Source organism: Ciona intestinalis, unplaced genomic scaffold (assembly GCF_000224145.3).
Source record: "Ciona intestinalis unplaced genomic scaffold, KH HT001213.1, whole genome shotgun sequence".
In the NCBI taxonomy this organism is placed as follows: Eukaryota; Metazoa; Chordata; class Ascidiacea; order Phlebobranchia; family Cionidae; genus Ciona; species Ciona intestinalis.
The window spans coordinates 1-18377 of NW_004191534.1; the positions used below are offsets into that span (position 1 = coordinate 1).

General features: G+C 35.6%; 1 protein-coding gene and 1 long non-coding RNA gene across 4 annotated transcripts in view; both read right to left on the bottom strand.

Annotated features, from left to right (window-relative positions):
• Positions 1 to 533: 533 nt before the first annotated feature.
• LOC108950957 lies at positions 534 to 3807 on the bottom strand. Of its 2 annotated transcripts, XR_003397492.1 has the most exons (5): positions 3534 to 3807; positions 2931 to 3012; positions 2406 to 2503; positions 1708 to 1789; positions 534 to 657 (listed from the first exon to the last, which is right to left on the bottom strand). It is a non-coding gene; the product is annotated as an uncharacterized LOC108950957 (long non-coding RNA). The 2 variants fall into 2 exon arrangements; XR_001975426.2 differs by lacking the exon at positions 534 to 657 and having other exon boundaries at positions 1454 to 1789.
• Positions 3808 to 5412: 1605 nt separating this feature from the next.
• cam-k (calmodulin-dependent protein kinase homologue) overlaps positions 5413 to 18377 on the bottom strand; it is a 14389-nt gene continuing 1424 nt past the window's right edge. Inside the window, exons 4-11 of one of the 2 annotated variants that reach the window (XM_026840356.1) lie at positions 17082 to 17220; positions 16461 to 16587; positions 12306 to 12381; positions 11363 to 11475; positions 10489 to 10567; positions 8542 to 8629; positions 7871 to 7962; positions 5413 to 6828 (exon numbers count right to left, since the gene is read on the bottom strand). In XM_026840356.1, the coding sequence (XP_026696157.1) occupies positions 7882 to 7962; positions 8542 to 8629; positions 10489 to 10567; positions 11363 to 11475; positions 12306 to 12381; positions 16461 to 16587; positions 17082 to 17220 (703 nt within the window). In that variant the 3' untranslated portion in view covers positions 5413 to 6828; positions 7871 to 7881. 2 annotated transcript variants of the gene reach the window in all.

Sequence of the window (18377 nt, forward strand, 5' to 3'; positions counted from 1 at the left end):
AGTTAAGAAGGCTACCAGGTTAAGGGTAAGGGGAAATAGCCAATATAGTTTGATAGTGAGGCTCAATATAGTTTGATAGTGAGGTATTGTCACATCATTGGAGTAGAGATTGCATGAAGATTACGAACATGCATAACATCTGTACGTAATTAATTCCGCTTTATTGGCAATTTCGCAAAGAAAAAAGAAAAAAATGGAAACGAAAAAAAACACAAAAAAAACACAGCTCGGCGCAACGTAAAAATAGGGGCCCGCGAGCGACAAAAAGAGACAAAAAACAGCGCGAAATTCGGTACTGAACGCAAAAAAAGCGAAATTGCCAATGATTGCGAATTAATACGTTTATTATGTTTACAAAACGTCCGACATCGCATGTAAGCCTCTTATCCGCCGCAATGACAACCCTATTTAAAGGACCAAATTTAAGCAAAGCAGATATTTACTATCAGTAGATAGGGTATAGTTAGTTAACATAATGTACCCTTATAACAAAATCAGAGGTCTGAAATTTAATAGAAAAAAAACATACCAATATTCTGTAATATAACCCAGTTGCGCTAGTATTCAATTCATTTTCTGTCAGTCTTTTTGGAGAATTAACCTATAATGACCATGACGAATCTGAAGTGACGTCACAGCAATGCCCAAACCATGGCTCTGACAGAATATTACAGTTTGTGTGTAAAGTATATATGTACGTGTGTGTTATTTAAACAACATACAGAAAAGCAACAAAAACCCTACCCCCAGCACCACCATACCCCACCCCACCCTATACCACATACAGGTACAACAACAAACATTCTCTATGGGCCAGAATAGTAATAGATGTTAATGTTTAGGGCAAACCGCGTTTATTTTGCCGTCGCAAGCCGTCGCATAGCGTCGCAATAACTATTTACGAAGTGGGGAAACTGCATAAGAACGGATTTGGGAGCTAACTATATCTTGCTTTAACGCAAGATTGTTCGAACCGAGTGATCTTAGAAATCACTTTATCCGCCGCTACAACGTCGAGTTTGCGTCGTATTTTCGCGCTTGTTGTCGATTCAAAAAAGGAATGACAACATAAACTGGCACATGGAAAAATAATTAATTGGTTAGTATTTTTAGGGGACCTAACAGGGAGCTAACATTTTTAATAATTTTTGATCCCTACCCTAGTCGCAGGTTTGGCGCCTAATTGTTTTGCAGTTGGAACCCACCAGCTTTCGCCGACCGGACTTTTAACCAACCGGCGTGTAAGGGTTTTCGCAAACCAGGACAGTCTGCTGTATAGGCCTGGGTGCAATGACACGTGTTGTGTCGGCCCGGTGCAGTGTCCCAGTTCTGTCTAACTTAAACTTCCTAACAGCGATCCCTAGTTTTAGTGATGTCACTTCTATCTATCTGATGCCGACTGTCCGGCCTTGCTGATAAGTGACACCAGGAGTATGGGTTAAAGTTGGGGAAATCTGACCTGCGCGCACCGTTCTTATGCAGGTTGTTTACACACACACACACACAAACATGGAGAAATAAAACCCAAGATTCCCAACCACGTGACATTACTAACGTGTATAAAGGTGGACTTAATATTTTGATCTCCGTATACTTCCCGACCCCGCACCACACACCGTGTACCACATATAAACAATCCAGTTTAAACAAGCATTCAATAAGTATAAGGGACTTTTTATGCTACAGCTCACATAAGTTAGTATTTACATCGACTAAGAATAAATCCTAGTCTGGGTATGCTATGGCTCCAACTTCGCTTTTCGGCTTTACGTTCCTTTGTTTCTCTGGTCTGTAAAAGTAAAACGTGGGTTATTCGTTGCCTATTTCGCTATTTTAGACTAGACTTGTATAAAATACAATATATGCTCAGCAGAATTACAACATAGAAAATTTATATTATTTGGTTATAGCAAGGTGGGGGGCATCTTTATCACATAATATCCAAATATTCTTATCGTGCTGTTATAAACAATTAGTAACGGTCTATGAGAGTCGTGAGGTAACGGTTTTATAATTCTCTAAATGTTATTTGTTTTTTACTAAATATGACAAGAAAGTAGAACGAAAAGATGTCCCATCATCCCCCACCCTACTATATATTAGAATGTTTCAATGCATGGTATTCATTTATTCATGTTAATTCGCACTTTTTTGTAAATGGGTTCGCAGCACTCAATGCGAATAACAGGGGTGGACCTGTCGTTCTCTGTCTGAATAGCCTAACTCAGAAGCTCACGAGCCACCGAAGTTCTGAATTGATTAATGCACGACACTGCGCAACAGTCATCATTCACCGAAACATTAAGGATTCATTGATTTTTATATCCACGTTTAGAAAATAATTGAATTTCAAGGATTTTTCACTTACAAGATGGCTAAACTTTGTAAAACAACGTGGTAAATACCTCAGTCTTTTCTTTCTCCCAACAGTTCTTTAGTTTCGCGTAACATTTTATCATTTGATCATAGAACCAGCTGAGTGACGTCATATAGCGTTTGATATCTGTAACGAACGTATACAAATTATATCTAAATTCTAGAAGAATTTGTAAGTCGAAAGCAGAACTTGGTAAAGGTTTGGGAATTGAGGATTATATAAAATTTAACCCAACGGAATAATAATAATAATAATAATAATAATAATATAATAATAACTTTTATATTTGTCTCTTCGATTACAGTAGCGAAGATTTAGAAATGTTTCAAACGAAAAGACAGGATATAGCGACAAAACAACAGTTGTTAAAACACGCTTACAGTTAAAAACATATTTACATTTAGTTGGAAGAAAATAGGCGTGGTTGCTACACCTAACGGACAAACGAGCCATTTATTTAATTAAGTTAAACTTCTAATAGAAACAAAGTGTGCGTAAAGACACATATATATACAAAAATTAAAGCCACGACTTTTCTGTTTATTAGACTTACCGAAATATTATCAGCGGTCCACGAAGCCATTTTCATCCCAATATACTTGTATATAGCGAAGTAGATGGTTAAGTGACTGCATCTGTAATGTAACAACGGGAATTACTATCTCCGATTCTATAACGGATTTAAAGTAATGCAGCATAAAGCTATTATATGAATGAATGATGAATGTAACTTGCTTTATCCACGCGTAGCCGGAAAACGGCAGTCGTTATCACACAAGGTGTTCATACATCTCGTGCCAGCTTACGAGTTACCACGTATGTTACTTTGTGGGTAAATTATATATTTAATGGGGATTAATACATGTATGGCTAATATTTTGGACAACCCATTAGTGAACACTGGGTATGGAACAATTGCCGTTGAGCGTCTTGCCCAAGGACACCTACACCCAAAATGGTAGCAGCGTCAAGTCTTGAGCTCATTACCTCTGGGTTACAGACAGGCGCGCTTACCACTATATGCCACGGCGCCGGCAGTTTTCTTCCCCATAGTACTTCACGTTTTTGCGTCATTTATATTTCGGCAAGCAATATAAACGAACTTGGAGTGCATTCAAGCAGCAATATACATGATAAAATAAAAATATGAACTCACTTTAACTTTGCAAGTGGAAAAGTACAACGCTGGTGTTGTGATCCCAATTCATCTCCATTCGTCAAAACAGAACATCGGTGTGATTGTGTCGTAATAATACTTCGTTTGTATTATCAAGCGTATATAAATTCAAACAGTTCAAATTATTTGCGTTCAAACTAACCGGCTGTATTTAGAAAAAATAAATTAAATTCAAATATAAATAACGCTTATAAGACATACTGCTTATTGTTAAAACTTTAGCATAATTTTGACACTTCTATACTAACTGCATTATTACTTCTTTACCTGCTACACACTCGTTCCAAACGTGGCGAACCAAACGAATAAACGGCACACAAAGCCACGTGTCCAAAAATTAACAAACCACGTGGAACCCTGGAACTTGATTGGTTAACTACTCGCGAAACTTTGATAAAAAGGGACGTGAAAACGCCAAAAGCGCAGGTATGCGAATTCCAACGCCCAGTGTTGCCTTTCTAAATACAAGATTACTATTTTTGTCATATGATTTGGTATGCAGTAAGTTTTATTCGGTAACACTGGAATCTATTTATAGTAACATGCTTACAGCTTAAGTTGCAGTAATGATTATTTTTGCGGAGTTTTTACGCAGTGTTTCCTTTTCACAAAAGCAAAGTGAGATTTCCGCTACAGGATTTGATATTATATTTTTATTGTGGGACACTGAAATATATCTATCCTCACAAATAGCTGTTTTGACGGAATGCGCACGATTGCGAAAAGCGCTATATCACATCAAGTTACTGTATAGTACTGCAGGGGAAGACGGGGCACCTTTTTTAAAGCACATAATTTCCTAATATCGTTATCGTGTTTTAAACAATTAACAACGGTCTATATTTGTGTACTACCAAACGGGGCGAGAAAATGCAGTGAAAAGGTGTCCCATCTTTCCCCTAATCTATTATAAGTTTACTTAACTCAGGGTCCTACCTAAACGTTAAACAAATCTGCTTTCTTTTAACATATTATTTACTATGTTTTGGTAAAAGTTTTATGTTTTAATGCATGGTTGAAAATATAGACACCCGTCCTATTTATCATGTCCCGCTGTTTATTTAGTATATAGCCTATGTTTGGCGGGTACATGTTGTTTATTTTTAATGCATGGTTGTCAATACAAACCATTAGTGACCACTGGGTTGGAGCAATTGCCGTTAAGTGTCTTGCCCAGGGACACATACGCCCACAATGGTAGCAGTGTCGAGCCTTGAACCCATGACCTCTGGGTTATACAGACAGGCGCGCTAACCGCTATGCCACATGTGTAATGATCTGCCAAAATTGCCCTATTGGAATCGATCGGTAATGAACGTAATGAATGAATATAACTTACTTTATCCTCGCGTGGCCGGAAAACAACAGTCGTTATCACACGGGTTTAACACCTCCTGCCAGCTTACGAGTTACTATGTATGTTACTTTGTGGGTGGTTATTTTTTTGAGATTTTTTCTTTATGTATAATATGTCTGATAATTTGGACAACCCATTAGTGACCACTGGGTTGGAGCAATTGTCGTTAAGTGTCATTCCCAGGGACACATACGCTCACAATGGAAGCAGCGTCGAGCCTTGATTCCATTACCTATTGGTTACAGGCAGGCGCGCTAACCACTTTGCCACGGCGCCGGACTTTTTACTGCTACACACATTAAAACTGCATGATTACGCGGCGTTTAATTATGTCTTTACTTCTGGATATTTCTTTAAAATTGTTCTTCCGCCTGAAAAAAAAAAATTTTAATAAACTTCGCCAGCCATTTTTTTTACCAGAAGAACCATCATTTTCAAGTATTACGTTATGCCTAGTAGCAACGTCAGATTTTTTTAACTATATTATAAACCAACACCAGGTAAAGATTCTAATTGTATCAATGTATTGGACAGACACAGGTATCTTGAGACCAGAATAATTGAAAACAAGTTCAATTAAAAGAAAGCTTCGTTTGAAATGAAAAGTGGAATGCAGGATCGTTTTTACTAGAGCGGGTGCTTCTATATATAGTGCGGTAATGTGGGGTAGGATGGGACACCTTTAGCACATAATATCCAAATATTTTGATCGTGTTATAAATAACTAACAATGGTCTATGAAAGTCGCGGGGATACGGTCTTACAATTGTTTAAATTTTCTTTGTTTACCATTAAATGGGGCGAGAAAATAGATTGAAAGGTGCTCCATCTTGCCCCACTCTACTATATGTGTAGTGTGCAACTTGAGAAAAATCTGCTAGGGGCAGAACGGGACAGCGTCAACACGAGGCGTAATTTGAAAACAGGTGACAACAACAAAACTCGCGTGTGTGGTACCGGAATCGCTGTTAAGGCATGTGTTATGCGTGAAACAAGACGACGATGGTAAATATACAATTCATGTCGCTTCTCTGGGTGCATGGTCCCATGTTGGGGCAAAGTGGGACGCCACTACATAACATGTTTACAAGTTATTAATATCTGAAACTCGAATTTTGAAAAAAAAACGATCAGTAAGGAAATAGTTTGTGAATACAGGTTTCGAGATTCAGTTTAAGAGTAAAATGAGAGTGCTTCGCTCAATTTGCGTGGAGTAATACGCCACAACACAAGTTATTAGTATTTAAAAATTTAAATTTTGAAAAAAAAAACGATAAATTTAAGAAATAGTGAATAAATACAGTACTGCCTTTCGGGGTTCTGGTTAAGAGTAAATTGAGAGTGCTTCGCCGTAATTTGTGTGTGCTTTAAAAATAATCAAATGGGTAACGATAACAGTTCGGTTATGATGCAAAATAAACTGCAGTTAAGTAAAATTAATGCTATTCACATGTATTAGATAAAAATGGAGGGAAATTGATGGAAACAACATTATTCATTATTTTAAAAGAAGGAAAATCGACAAATTTGTTTTTACCTTAAAAACGACAGAAAAAATAATTATTTGAATCGATAAACTGCATAAAATTAATAGATTTACTATTGGAGCAATTATATACTGACAGCTCGACGTAAAAAAACAGTAATTTCATTAAAACCTGCCCAGAGGGGACGTAAAATGTAATAGTTAAGTGCCATTGCAACGGACATAAAACTGTCAATCAGTCGACTATGAGCATGAGGTTAACTAATCTGAAAACACCAGAAATCTGCAGAGCAAAAAACAGCGGTGTTTAATGATCTGCAGAAACTTTTTCATATTGGTAAGATGCTTCGGCAATCTTCGGATAACAAGCTTCGGAAAACATCGAATAATGGGCACGATAACAATAGTATTTCCAACCGGGTATGAGGGACCTGTAACATAATAATATATTTATCTGCGACAAACTCAGCGATTCTGACCCTGATCTAGTGCCATAGAGTTGAACTAATTTCATGTAAAAAAATACAGTAAGAATATGGTGTTACGAAAACGTATTAGACAAAAATCAAGTCTAACAAATTGTTTTCGTAGCACCAGATTTATAACTGAAAATATCTCCTTGAATACAGTCACCAAGATTTAATTAATTAAAAAGAGACGACTAAACGACAATCGAAAACTAAAAACAGGTTTACATAAAAACAACAAATTTTAATTTATCTTTGCAAATACGGTATCAAGTATCGGATCAATTAAAACAAGAGAAGGGATGTAACGGCTTTACATAAAAATATAATAATTTTCATTTATCTTTGCCAACACGGTAGGGAAGATGAGATTAATTAAAACAACGAAGCGAATGAAATGAGCAGCAAACACGCATTGTTGGACCACGCGTTACAATTATGTTGGACAAAATACCATGACATATTGATTTTAACGAGCCATACACACCAAGGGGTGCCAAACGTTATCGGGACATGAAAAATTAACGAGAAGCTCCCAATCGAGCAGTACGCATGTAAAACAAAGCAGACGTAATTACTATTGATATTAAAGACAATAAGGCGCCGTCGTTGGTTTACAAATGTAAACAGCGTCTGCTGATACGACTTTGTCTATCCCACTTGTATTTGTTGTGGCGTGGACAATTATTATCCGTGTACACGGTTTACTGGAGGTACGGCTTTAATTCGTATTTTACGTTTAAAATTAGAGACCTATTTACGTCACAAACAATATTTTTACGTCATATATGGTAGGTAGGATAGGACACCTTTAGCACAGAGAGTCGCAATGATATGGTTTCATAATTCTTTGAATTGATTTTTGTTAACTACCAAATGGGACGAGAACATAAAATAAAAACATGTCCCATATTACCCCAATTCACTATACTTGCGTAAATAAGAAGCGGTAAAGTAAAACACGCATGTCTCTAGTATTCCGTAGCATACATGGTGTATCAAATACCTACTTAAATTCTAAGTTGAATTCTTCAGCGTTTGTGTAGCAAGATTAAGTTTCTTCATACGCGCTGTAGCGGTCGCAACGTTGATGGCTTGCTGAATTAAAAAAAGCGGTTGAATAAATGATATATAGCTTATAATTGGCTATTGGATCAGGTGCTATAAAATACGTTACAGAAAAATAAACATGTCCCTAACAATTGTATAATATAAGAATGAGATATATATGTCGTCTAAATGTCATTGTCAGTCTCTTATTCAAACCTATTTGATGATCTGTGTGTAACCACGTATGTAACTTTGAGGGTGTTTGTTTTTTTCTGTGTGTTTGGCCATTTGTAATCATTGGGTTGAAGAAATTACTGCCTTGCCCAATGACGCTGGTCTATGGATGCATTTACAGCTACAAGTATCAATAGACAACCGGTTTAACTATGGTGTCACGGAGCCGGATTGCATATATGCATTAGTGTGTTTTCTGTGTTACCAACAACAGTTAAAACGGGTCTAAAATACAGAAATAAAGTCACCGTTTAAAAAAATTGGCATGCACAGCTGAGAACTAATGAACTTATAACATTTCGTTTGCTCCTTTGAATACTGTAAGATTAACTAAAACAACGAAGAGAATTAGCGGCAACACGATGGTGGTTATAACATGATAATTCTACCCACCCTCCATTTATTACGGGCAAAGTTCTTTTTAATGTTTTGACTGACGTGACCATGAATGTCTTTGCTTCCTGCTGCGTCACCGGCGATCCTGCGGTTAAATATATACGTTATATAACGTACGTCGGTTGTGGTATAACGTACAGTAGGGTGGGCGAGATGGGACACCTTTTCATATTATTTTCTTGTCCAATTTTATGGTAAACAAAGTACATTCAAAGAATTTTAAAACCGTTTCCTCACGACTTCCGTTGACCGTTAATTGTTTAAAACGCGATCAGAATATTTAGATATTATGTGCTAAAAGTGACCCGTCTCTCCCCACCCTAATATACGTTATGATGTTACAATGCATATAATGGTGTAGTAACTAACATAAGCTATGTACAAAAAATGATATAAAAAACCGGCTGACGTAAAATACGCGTATGGATAAAACTTATTCGATTGAAAGGCGTGACCGTTACACCCTATAAACTATAATTAATGTATTGTAGCAACGTTGTATAACAATCCACGCATGTTACAATGCGTATACTGTTACTAAAACCAACCTATAATAGAACTGGGGTAAGATGGGATAACATTATCACCTAAATCCCATATTTCCCAATCGTGTTTTGAACAACCTACAACGCTCTTTTTCAGGATCCGGTTATATAGTTCTGTAAATATTTTTTGTTCACTACCAAATGGGACGATAAAAGAGAACGAAAACATGTCCCATCTCACCCCACCCTATACTATACATTATATAACAACCAACGCGTGATGTATTATATAATGCATTAGTGGGCAGACGTGGGCAATATTTGAATCATATGGTCGATTTCTAATTTAACACCGGTATGAATCAGATATATTTAATAAGCCATTCCCAGTTTTGCTGTGCGGGCTTATAATTCAATGATTGACTTTATTTCGTGTTTTAAGCCACTAAAATGTCGGAAAGTATAAAAAAACGTGAAGTATAAAACGGCTGTCGTTATAACACGCTATGGATAAAATAAAAGTAAATGGCTTATTTCATAAAAGACGTGACCGTTTCACCCTACGAACGATATTAAGGAATAAACTATTAAATTAAGCGCATCCGTTGCATTAAAAATAACCGATGTAATTAGTTGTTTTCGCTTTTTAATAAATGAGCTCCATATTACATATTGGGGGTAAATCTGATCTTTGTTAAAAGGGTAAAGCATACAAACAAGTTTAAGAATCACTGAATAAACAGTAGCAGAGAAATCGAAACAATACAGAACTTAGAAGTTGGAATAAACGGATCAGAATTAACTCTTTTGGGATTTAGATAGCTCGCCAAGTATTGCATTATATGGCATTACTATAACAGGGGATAATATTAATTCGTTCGTTCACTATTGTGTATCTGGTGGTATTGATTGCCCTCCATAGAAAGCGCGGCCAATTGTCCATTATGATAATCGACCCATTAAGTAATCGATGTTACTTGCGGCACAACGCTGAACTAACGGGTTACGAAATCATTATAGAAACGAAAATTGAAAACGCGGGATGCCGGCTCAGACAAAAAATGCATTCTTAAGACGGAATGAAAATAGGTGTTGGATAATAAAATGCGATATTTGGTAATTGCAGGAAAATGCCCTTTCATTCTTTTTTTATGTATTTTTAAGTCGGAATATATTATAATCCTCAAAAACAAGAACACGTCTTGAAAAATATTTTTTTCGAGATAATATTAAAACAGTTATTGAATTTTAAATACCATGTTTAAAATTTATAGGTATCGTATATGCAAAGCTCTTACCCAAGCTTTTTTTCTTTTTGGTATTCATTCTTAAAATACAATGAAAATATATATTTTATATTAAAATGTGCAAAGGTACCAAATGAGACAAAAAATAGAATGAACAGTGAGGTGTCTCATCTTCCCCCACCTTATTAAATAAAAACATGCAAAAGTCATACCAAGGGTCGTTCAGTGCCTGTTTGCAAGTATATCTCTGGTGTGGATTCTTATGCATTAACCGACTAATGAAGGTCTTGGCTGAAAAAAAAGTCGGTTTACTTAAGACTGAAAGAACATCTGGTTCGAAATACGTCATCAACGGAATATACAGCAACGTTACGTCATCGCACCGGGTGCATCGGTTATACTGGTAGCGTGTGGTGACTCAGAATAAGGGGAAGGTGTTTTATACGGAAGAGGAAACGATTGTCATATTAATCAATCGTGCGTGGTACGGTTACTTGATGCAGACGCGTCTGGTTCGAACTGGATTTGTAGCGCCGTGTTACATACGTAGCACAAACGCGCTGCAAGTTTGCAACCGTGTGTGGGCGTGTGTGCGCGTGGGTGAAACGCTTAGCGGAAGTTGCTCCAACCTTATTGGTTGCCTGAATTTACCATGTAATAAAAAATGAAATTAAACAAAAAATAATCCTCACAGTTAAAGTTACATACGTGGTAACTCGCAAGCTGGCAGGTGTATGAAACAGAACACCTGTGTTATAATGACTATCATTGCCCTGCCACGCGAGGTTAAATAAGCTCATTAATTACATATGTGGTAACTCGTAAGCGGGCACGAGGTGTATAGAACAGATTTAACAGAACACCCGCGTTATAACAAAAATTGTTGCTATCCTTGCCATGCAAGAATAAATAAGTTACGTTTATTCATTCATTCATTTATGCCAATGGGACCATTAGCAATTATTACAATGCAAATTCAGTGGACGTTAAGACTAAAAGCCGTCGTGATAGCTAAAAGCAACTAGTAGCAGCACGTCAGCTAATATCGACTTTCTATCAGTCCCTAATACCATGATTGAATATTACCTGATTGAGATATATCGTCCCAGTAGGGCGAATCGAACTCGTACTCTGCTTTCATTATCTGCTCGAACAGTTTCTGATCGTTTTCGTCGTAGAACGGCGGGTAGCCGCAAAGTCTGTCGTAAATAAAAGATTAACTTACAGATTTTGCGTTTATAAAGATACCTAAATCCCTATTACTATATAGTACTGTGGAGCAAGATGGGACACTTTCAACACATAATATTCAATTATCCTGATAGCGTTTATAAAAAATTAACAACGGTCTATGGGAGTCGTGAGGATACGGTTTTATAATTCTTTAAATGTGTTTTGTTTACTAGCAAATAGGACGAGAAATAGAGTAAAACGTAGAGTAGACCATCTTACCCCAATCTACTTTAAACGAAAGTGGCTTTCCATATTGTCCATACCAAAATAAATAGGTACAACTGATGTCTATATGTTATTTGGTCCATACAGTTTTATGTCAACCAACCAAGTGCATGGTTATGCACTGTAGGGACACAGGTTTGGGGGCTATTGTTAAGAGTTGAATTGGCAGTTTTTAACTTTTTTACTTTGATACGACATAAAAAAGGTTCTGTATCGGTGAAGCCAAATAGAACGCTTATGTATTTAGTAAGAGCAAAACGCACAGGTTGAAAAGGGAAATAACATAAGCGCACGTCCGTTTTAGCCAGTCAAAGTCGTGATCTCAGTCAGCACGAGCGGTTCGTTATAAGGTAATCGTGTGGATTGACACGGCTGGGTTGATAATACCTCAAGTCGCCCATGGGACATTAAACATTTGAACACAACAAAGCAATACCTAGCAATACCACATTTCGTGGTAATTGGTTCGGATATAACATTACTTATGCTACCTGCTCCCCGGGGGCTTTCACTTCGGTGCAAATGCAAGTGAATGAATACTAATAAGGGAATAGGTTTTTAACTAACTTACAGTATGTATGCTATAACTCCGATTGACCAGACGTCGACTTCTTTCCCGTACGGCTTCTGCTTCAATACTTCTGGCGCTGAAAATCAATGTTTCATTATTGTTTGCTGCCCATGAATGGTCGTGTTGACTAATCATCACGTTTAGACTAAAAGTCGAGATAGCTATATTACACGAGCGGGCGCTGAATCAATACTAATGACAGAGAAGTGGTGAATGGCCGGTCACGTACAGCTCCTATTGTATTTCCTTTATAAAAAACTGCAACACAAAAGCAATGCCACAAAGAACAATACTGCCTATTTAACGACTCAGATAAAATTTTGTGGCAATGTTCAATTTCTTAATAATAAAGCAAATTTGGAGCAAAACTGGAAGCAGTTAAATAAATGGGTGATTTTAAATTAATACTCATTAAAAAACAAATAATGTTAACGGCCAAAAAAAAACAGTGTAATTGTAAAACAAGCATTGAAAATCCTGTAAACAGATGGTAAACGCGTCGTTCAGAATAACTGTTATCTTTTCTAACAAACGCGTCGTTCAGAATAACTGTTATCTTTTCTAACTAGATGATAACATTTGTCTTTCGGACGTCGTTATATTACTGCGTAAGAGTATGCGTTCGGTCATGAAGAGAAAATTAACGCAACACCGTCAAAACAACACGAAAACTTATGACACGGTGCAGGAATTACCAAACCAGCTGGAGCAAAAGGAAGCAAGACGGTCCGTAAATTTGACATGAAAGGGAAAGGCTTGGCCTTTTGTTACGCGAACTTTTGGGTTGAATAATGTAGAGACTAGTACTGTCATAAACATTGGTAAAACTATGTGATGTAGAAGCACTTTGTAGAGATTTCTCTTATCTAACAACAGTTAGAAATACATACACGGCCTACTAGAGATATATCTAGTAGGGAAGTAGGCGGTAATATATAGAAAATATTAATTTTGAATCCTTATCTTGAGATGGTCCCAAAACTATAAACCAGTTCTGTTCAATTTCAAATATACGTGCCGATGCAACGAACGAAGGAGCGTGTCTGTTATAAAGTAAAGCTTATTACGGCGGTAAATTGAACAAAAACAACGTTTATTACCACCGGTTGTTAACTTATACATAGCTGGCGCCATAGAAACAGAACGGTTGAACGAAAATTAAAAAATTACCGCAGAGCGTGGAATACTTATAGCAGATCTTTTATGGCGGAATGAGGCATTTTAAACCTATATTACACGCAAAGCAGCAAAATATATATGAATGAGTGAATAAATGAACTTTTTTATCTTCACATGGCCGGAAAACGACAGTCGTTATAACTTATAACACGGGTGTTCCGTTTCATACACCTCGTGCTAGCTTACGAGTTACCACTTATGTAACTGAATGGGTGCTAATACTATATTATACACAAAGTGTTGGGCAAAATCGAAAACGAGAATAGTAGCCTCGCATTGATCCGTCCGTACCAGTGAATTTGTTTAACAGGAGACACGAAACAAAGGACGTTATCTTGTGGGAAAAGGTTCTAAACCACAATGTTTGTTCAGACATGGAGTTGTTTATTCTGGGCGCAGTAATCGCACGGCAGAGTAAACTGAAAAACCTACGTTCACTTTCATGTAGTTATTATTATTGGAAGCACATAAAGTTCCCGATCTTGGCAACAAATGTGAAGTGTATGAAGGGGTTGTTTAACTTTGAGACATGTTCAACTGTCAATCAAATTGAACCACATTGAGAGAGAAACCACTGGGATCCTTCCAAGTGCGTTGGTTTCCCTAGAGAAACAACTCGACCACATCTACATTTAATCTCAGCATTTAAGGTATGTTGGATACATGAAGGAAAATATGGTATAGGAACACCAAAATGGTAAATGAATGCACCTTGTAATCAGTGGCGTAACCAGGGGGTTTTAAGAGTTCCGACCTTCCCCCTTAAACATTTTTTTGTAAAAAAAGATTCCTTTAATTTTTTTTTCTTATATTGAAACCCCGACACTTTTTTCTGGCTGCATCACTGGTTGTAATGTGGCAATAAAATCCGCCACTTCTGTGGCATGCCATAATATATACTGTTGATGCCAGGCACATTATACTTGTATTTTTGCTCTTTCCGCAAAAAGTAATGACATGTTGAGTTAGAAAATATATATAGTAGTGTGGGAAAGATGGGACACCTTTTCATTCTGTTTCTTGTCCCATTTGGTAATAAACAAAGAACATTCAAAGGATTATCAAACCGTATCCTCACGACTACTACAGACCATTGTTAATTGTTTAAAACTTGTTCAGGATATTTAGAAATTATGTGCTAAGAGTGTCCTGTGTTCCCCAACCCTACTGTATAATAATACAGAACACTTCTGTTGTTACATTATGTTAATAACGATGAATAAACCTGAGTCTAGTAACATGGACATGACATTTGTTTACAAATGAGTATACCTACTATGACACCAGGGCATACAAAATCAAAGATGCAAACATCAATATTTCATGTTCCACCCTACTGACAGCATATATGATAACGCACTGTGCATACTATGAACAATATTGCACGATATTTGTTTACCACAAAGCAGATGTTGCATGACAGCATAATTACAGGATCTGGCTCATATCATTTAAACTGTTCGGACAATAAAACAAAACAGAACTTAATTCATCGCACAATATGAAAATTTTAAAGCGTATTACGTTTGTAATACGTTTAACCCAAAAATTAAATGCCCTTTAATGTTATTACGTTTTTAACAAATACCAGCACTCACAAATCTAGTTACTTGTACCACATTACATCACATAACCAATCAAGGCCAAATAAAACTATAAAATCAATTGAAAGTGCAATCAAGTTAATGTGGGATAACAATGGGCAATAAACCCTTGTAATCAAAATACAATTGTGGATTTGCAGACAATATAATAGAACTGTGGATTCATCTAAACCAAAGGTTTACATTTTTTTTATTTTTTATATAGAGTGCTAACGTTGATTTTTAAAGAAGGGGGACCAGCGATACCATAGTTTTTACATAGAACGTCATACAATAAGAACCAACAAATTTAACAAGCTAATAAAATCAAAGTCAGTGGCCTATAGCAATTGAAGTGAAATACCTAGCTCCTAGCATTTAATTCAATGAATGTGACCATACACATTGATAACCTTACACCGAGCAAGCAATTCCTTGCATTAGGAACGTCTGATTATTAAAAGTCAATTGATATAAATTGAAAAATGCACACTCAGTGTGGTAATCACAGTAAAATACATAGCATTCAATAAGTACACAGCATGTGTGCTACAGTACCTTCCATAGAGTAAGTGGTTCCTTGCATTATCAACTACTGATTATTAAAAGTCAATTAATGCAAATTACAGTCAACAAAGCAATTAGCCAATTGTGAAATATATAGCATTCATAAGTGTCCTCATATATCACAACACTATACCATAAATATCCTACATTAAGTAGGCTACCTTACATAAAGTACAAAGTTCTTTGCGTTAGGAACTAAGGATTTTACAAAAAGTCAACTCAACAAAACATTTAGAGCAAGTTACCTAGCATGAAAGTAGTGTCCCACAAGTGTGGTACATTTCCCTGGATTAAAAACCATAGATAAAACAGAACCACACATTAAGTTTAACGATTATTAAAAGTCAATTAATGCAAATTACAAACAGTCAATATAGCAATTAGAGTAAAAAACCTCGCACTCATAAATGACCTCATATATTGACAACAAGTGTGGTGTAGTACCTTAGATACAATTAACAAATATATACTGGTTATTAAAAGTCAATTTAACTAAATTAAAAAGTCAAAGTAAATAACAAAAGTAGCAATTCTAGTAAAATAGCTAGCCTTCAATAAGTAACTAACTATACCATAAATTAACACAAGCGCTTTACACTACCCTACATTGAAAAGTTGTGAGATCCATACATACAGAGATACAGTTCCAATTAATGGAAATTACAAAAAAAATATAAAAAAGTCAACTGAACATAGCAATTCGAGTAAAATAGCTCGCTTTTAATAAATAACTATATATTCCAGTAAGTACTACAAGTGTGCTACACCACCATATATTATGAACTACTAAGTATTACAAGTCAATACGTTAAATAAGTGACCTCACCTACATATCCTGGAGTACCACAAGCAGTTTTCAACATTTGCCCCTCAACTTCAACTTTTGATAATCCGAAATCGCTGATCATTATCTTGGAATCGTCAGCAGTGCTGTGGTACAGCAGGTTTTCTGGCTGAAAAATAATGAATGTCAATATTGCAAATATTGTTAAGCTTTGGAAATTGCTACTAATATACAGTAAACAATATCGAGCCAAACTAATGGTTTACCAATGGGAAAGAAATATATATTTGGGTATCTGTTAACACCTATCACAAGACCAAAGGTATTCAGGAATTAACCAGTTGTTTTGCTGTGTTTACAATATTATCTATACATGGTTTATTCCATAAGCCATAGCTTGTTAATATGTTATAACAACTGCTTTTTTGCATTTTTTCGTTTTTGTTCTAAAATAGACAAATAAAAGTTATAGATGTGCAGACAGACATTATAACAGTGTGTAATATTGGGAAGATGAATTAGTAACAGTAAATATTAATCTATTTACAGCCAAGATCATTTGTTTACATTATGTAAATGGTTAACGTACGAGAGCATCAAAGTTTTACACGGAACATGCTTGTGGGCATGTTTAATCATTACTTTCCGCAGCATAATTTGTACCTTTAGGTCTCTATGCACTATATCTTTACTATGCAAATAATCAATTGCATCTAAAATTTGTGATATTAAATGGCTTGCATCCTTTTCCGTGTAACTTCCTTTTTCAACAATTCGGTCGAATAATTCTCCACCGGAGACTCTGTAGAAAAATAAGAAAATATGATTAACAAACATAACTATATATCCTGTCTTTTCGTTTAAAATATTTCTAAATCTTCGCTACTGTAATCGAATAGACAAATAAAAGTTATTATTATATTTTATATATATTTTAATGTAACCAAAAGGTGTTTTAATATTTTTAATTCAGACGGTTTATATAGAAGTGTTTCATGTATATAGATTTTACTTTTATATTTACGTTTGTTTAATTTTTGTTTTTTTTTTATGTACATTTTATACATTTTAACTGTAAGCATAAAGTGTTTTGAGCTAGATTTTAATTTAAGGTAGCCTTTAGTGTTTTACGTACATTTTTTGTTCTAAAAATTTGACTAATTAATTAGTATGTGGTAATATGGATGGTTTAAAACCTGTCTAGCTGACTATTTACAATGAGTCATGAGATAGACAAAGCTTACTGACATATCAAGTCACGGAGAGGTTACCACACTCGCATTTGGAGCCAACACATGAAATAATACTCTTGAATAAAACATGCAACGCACAGTAGAGCAGTTAAATGTTGGCAATGACAGCCATAAGGAAAGTAAAACCTTGGTTTTATATTTGATTTTTATACTTTGTGTGCTCTTGTGGATAAATTATTTTTTTAAATCTGGGTGCTGATAACAGTTGAATTAATTACTGACAATGCAATTTAAAAATCTGAATATTTTTAACATTTTAAAATCGCCGGAGACAGGTTCTGAATATTTAAAAATTACATCTGTTTTGTCAAAACACATTAAACGATGGTAAAAAACGAAATTAGTAAATTGCACCGAACAACAATCTATATAAATATTCTTTTAGCGGCTCATCTGGTATAAAAACAACTTTCCCTGATGAAGTCATGACAAATGGCAGACGAAATGTCAGAAATACACCAGGTTTTTATACCAGATGAGCTGCTAAAAGATTATTTACACTATGCCTGGTAGCAACAGCAACAAAAATATTCTATATTATAAATATATATATTATAAAAAACAGAAAAATTAATAGTAACTGTTAACACCTATTACAAGACCAAAGGTATTCAGGAATTAACCAGTTGTTTTGCTGTGTTTACAATAATATTTATACATGGTTTATTCCAGACGAAATGTCAGTAATTTAGTATTACTTACAGTT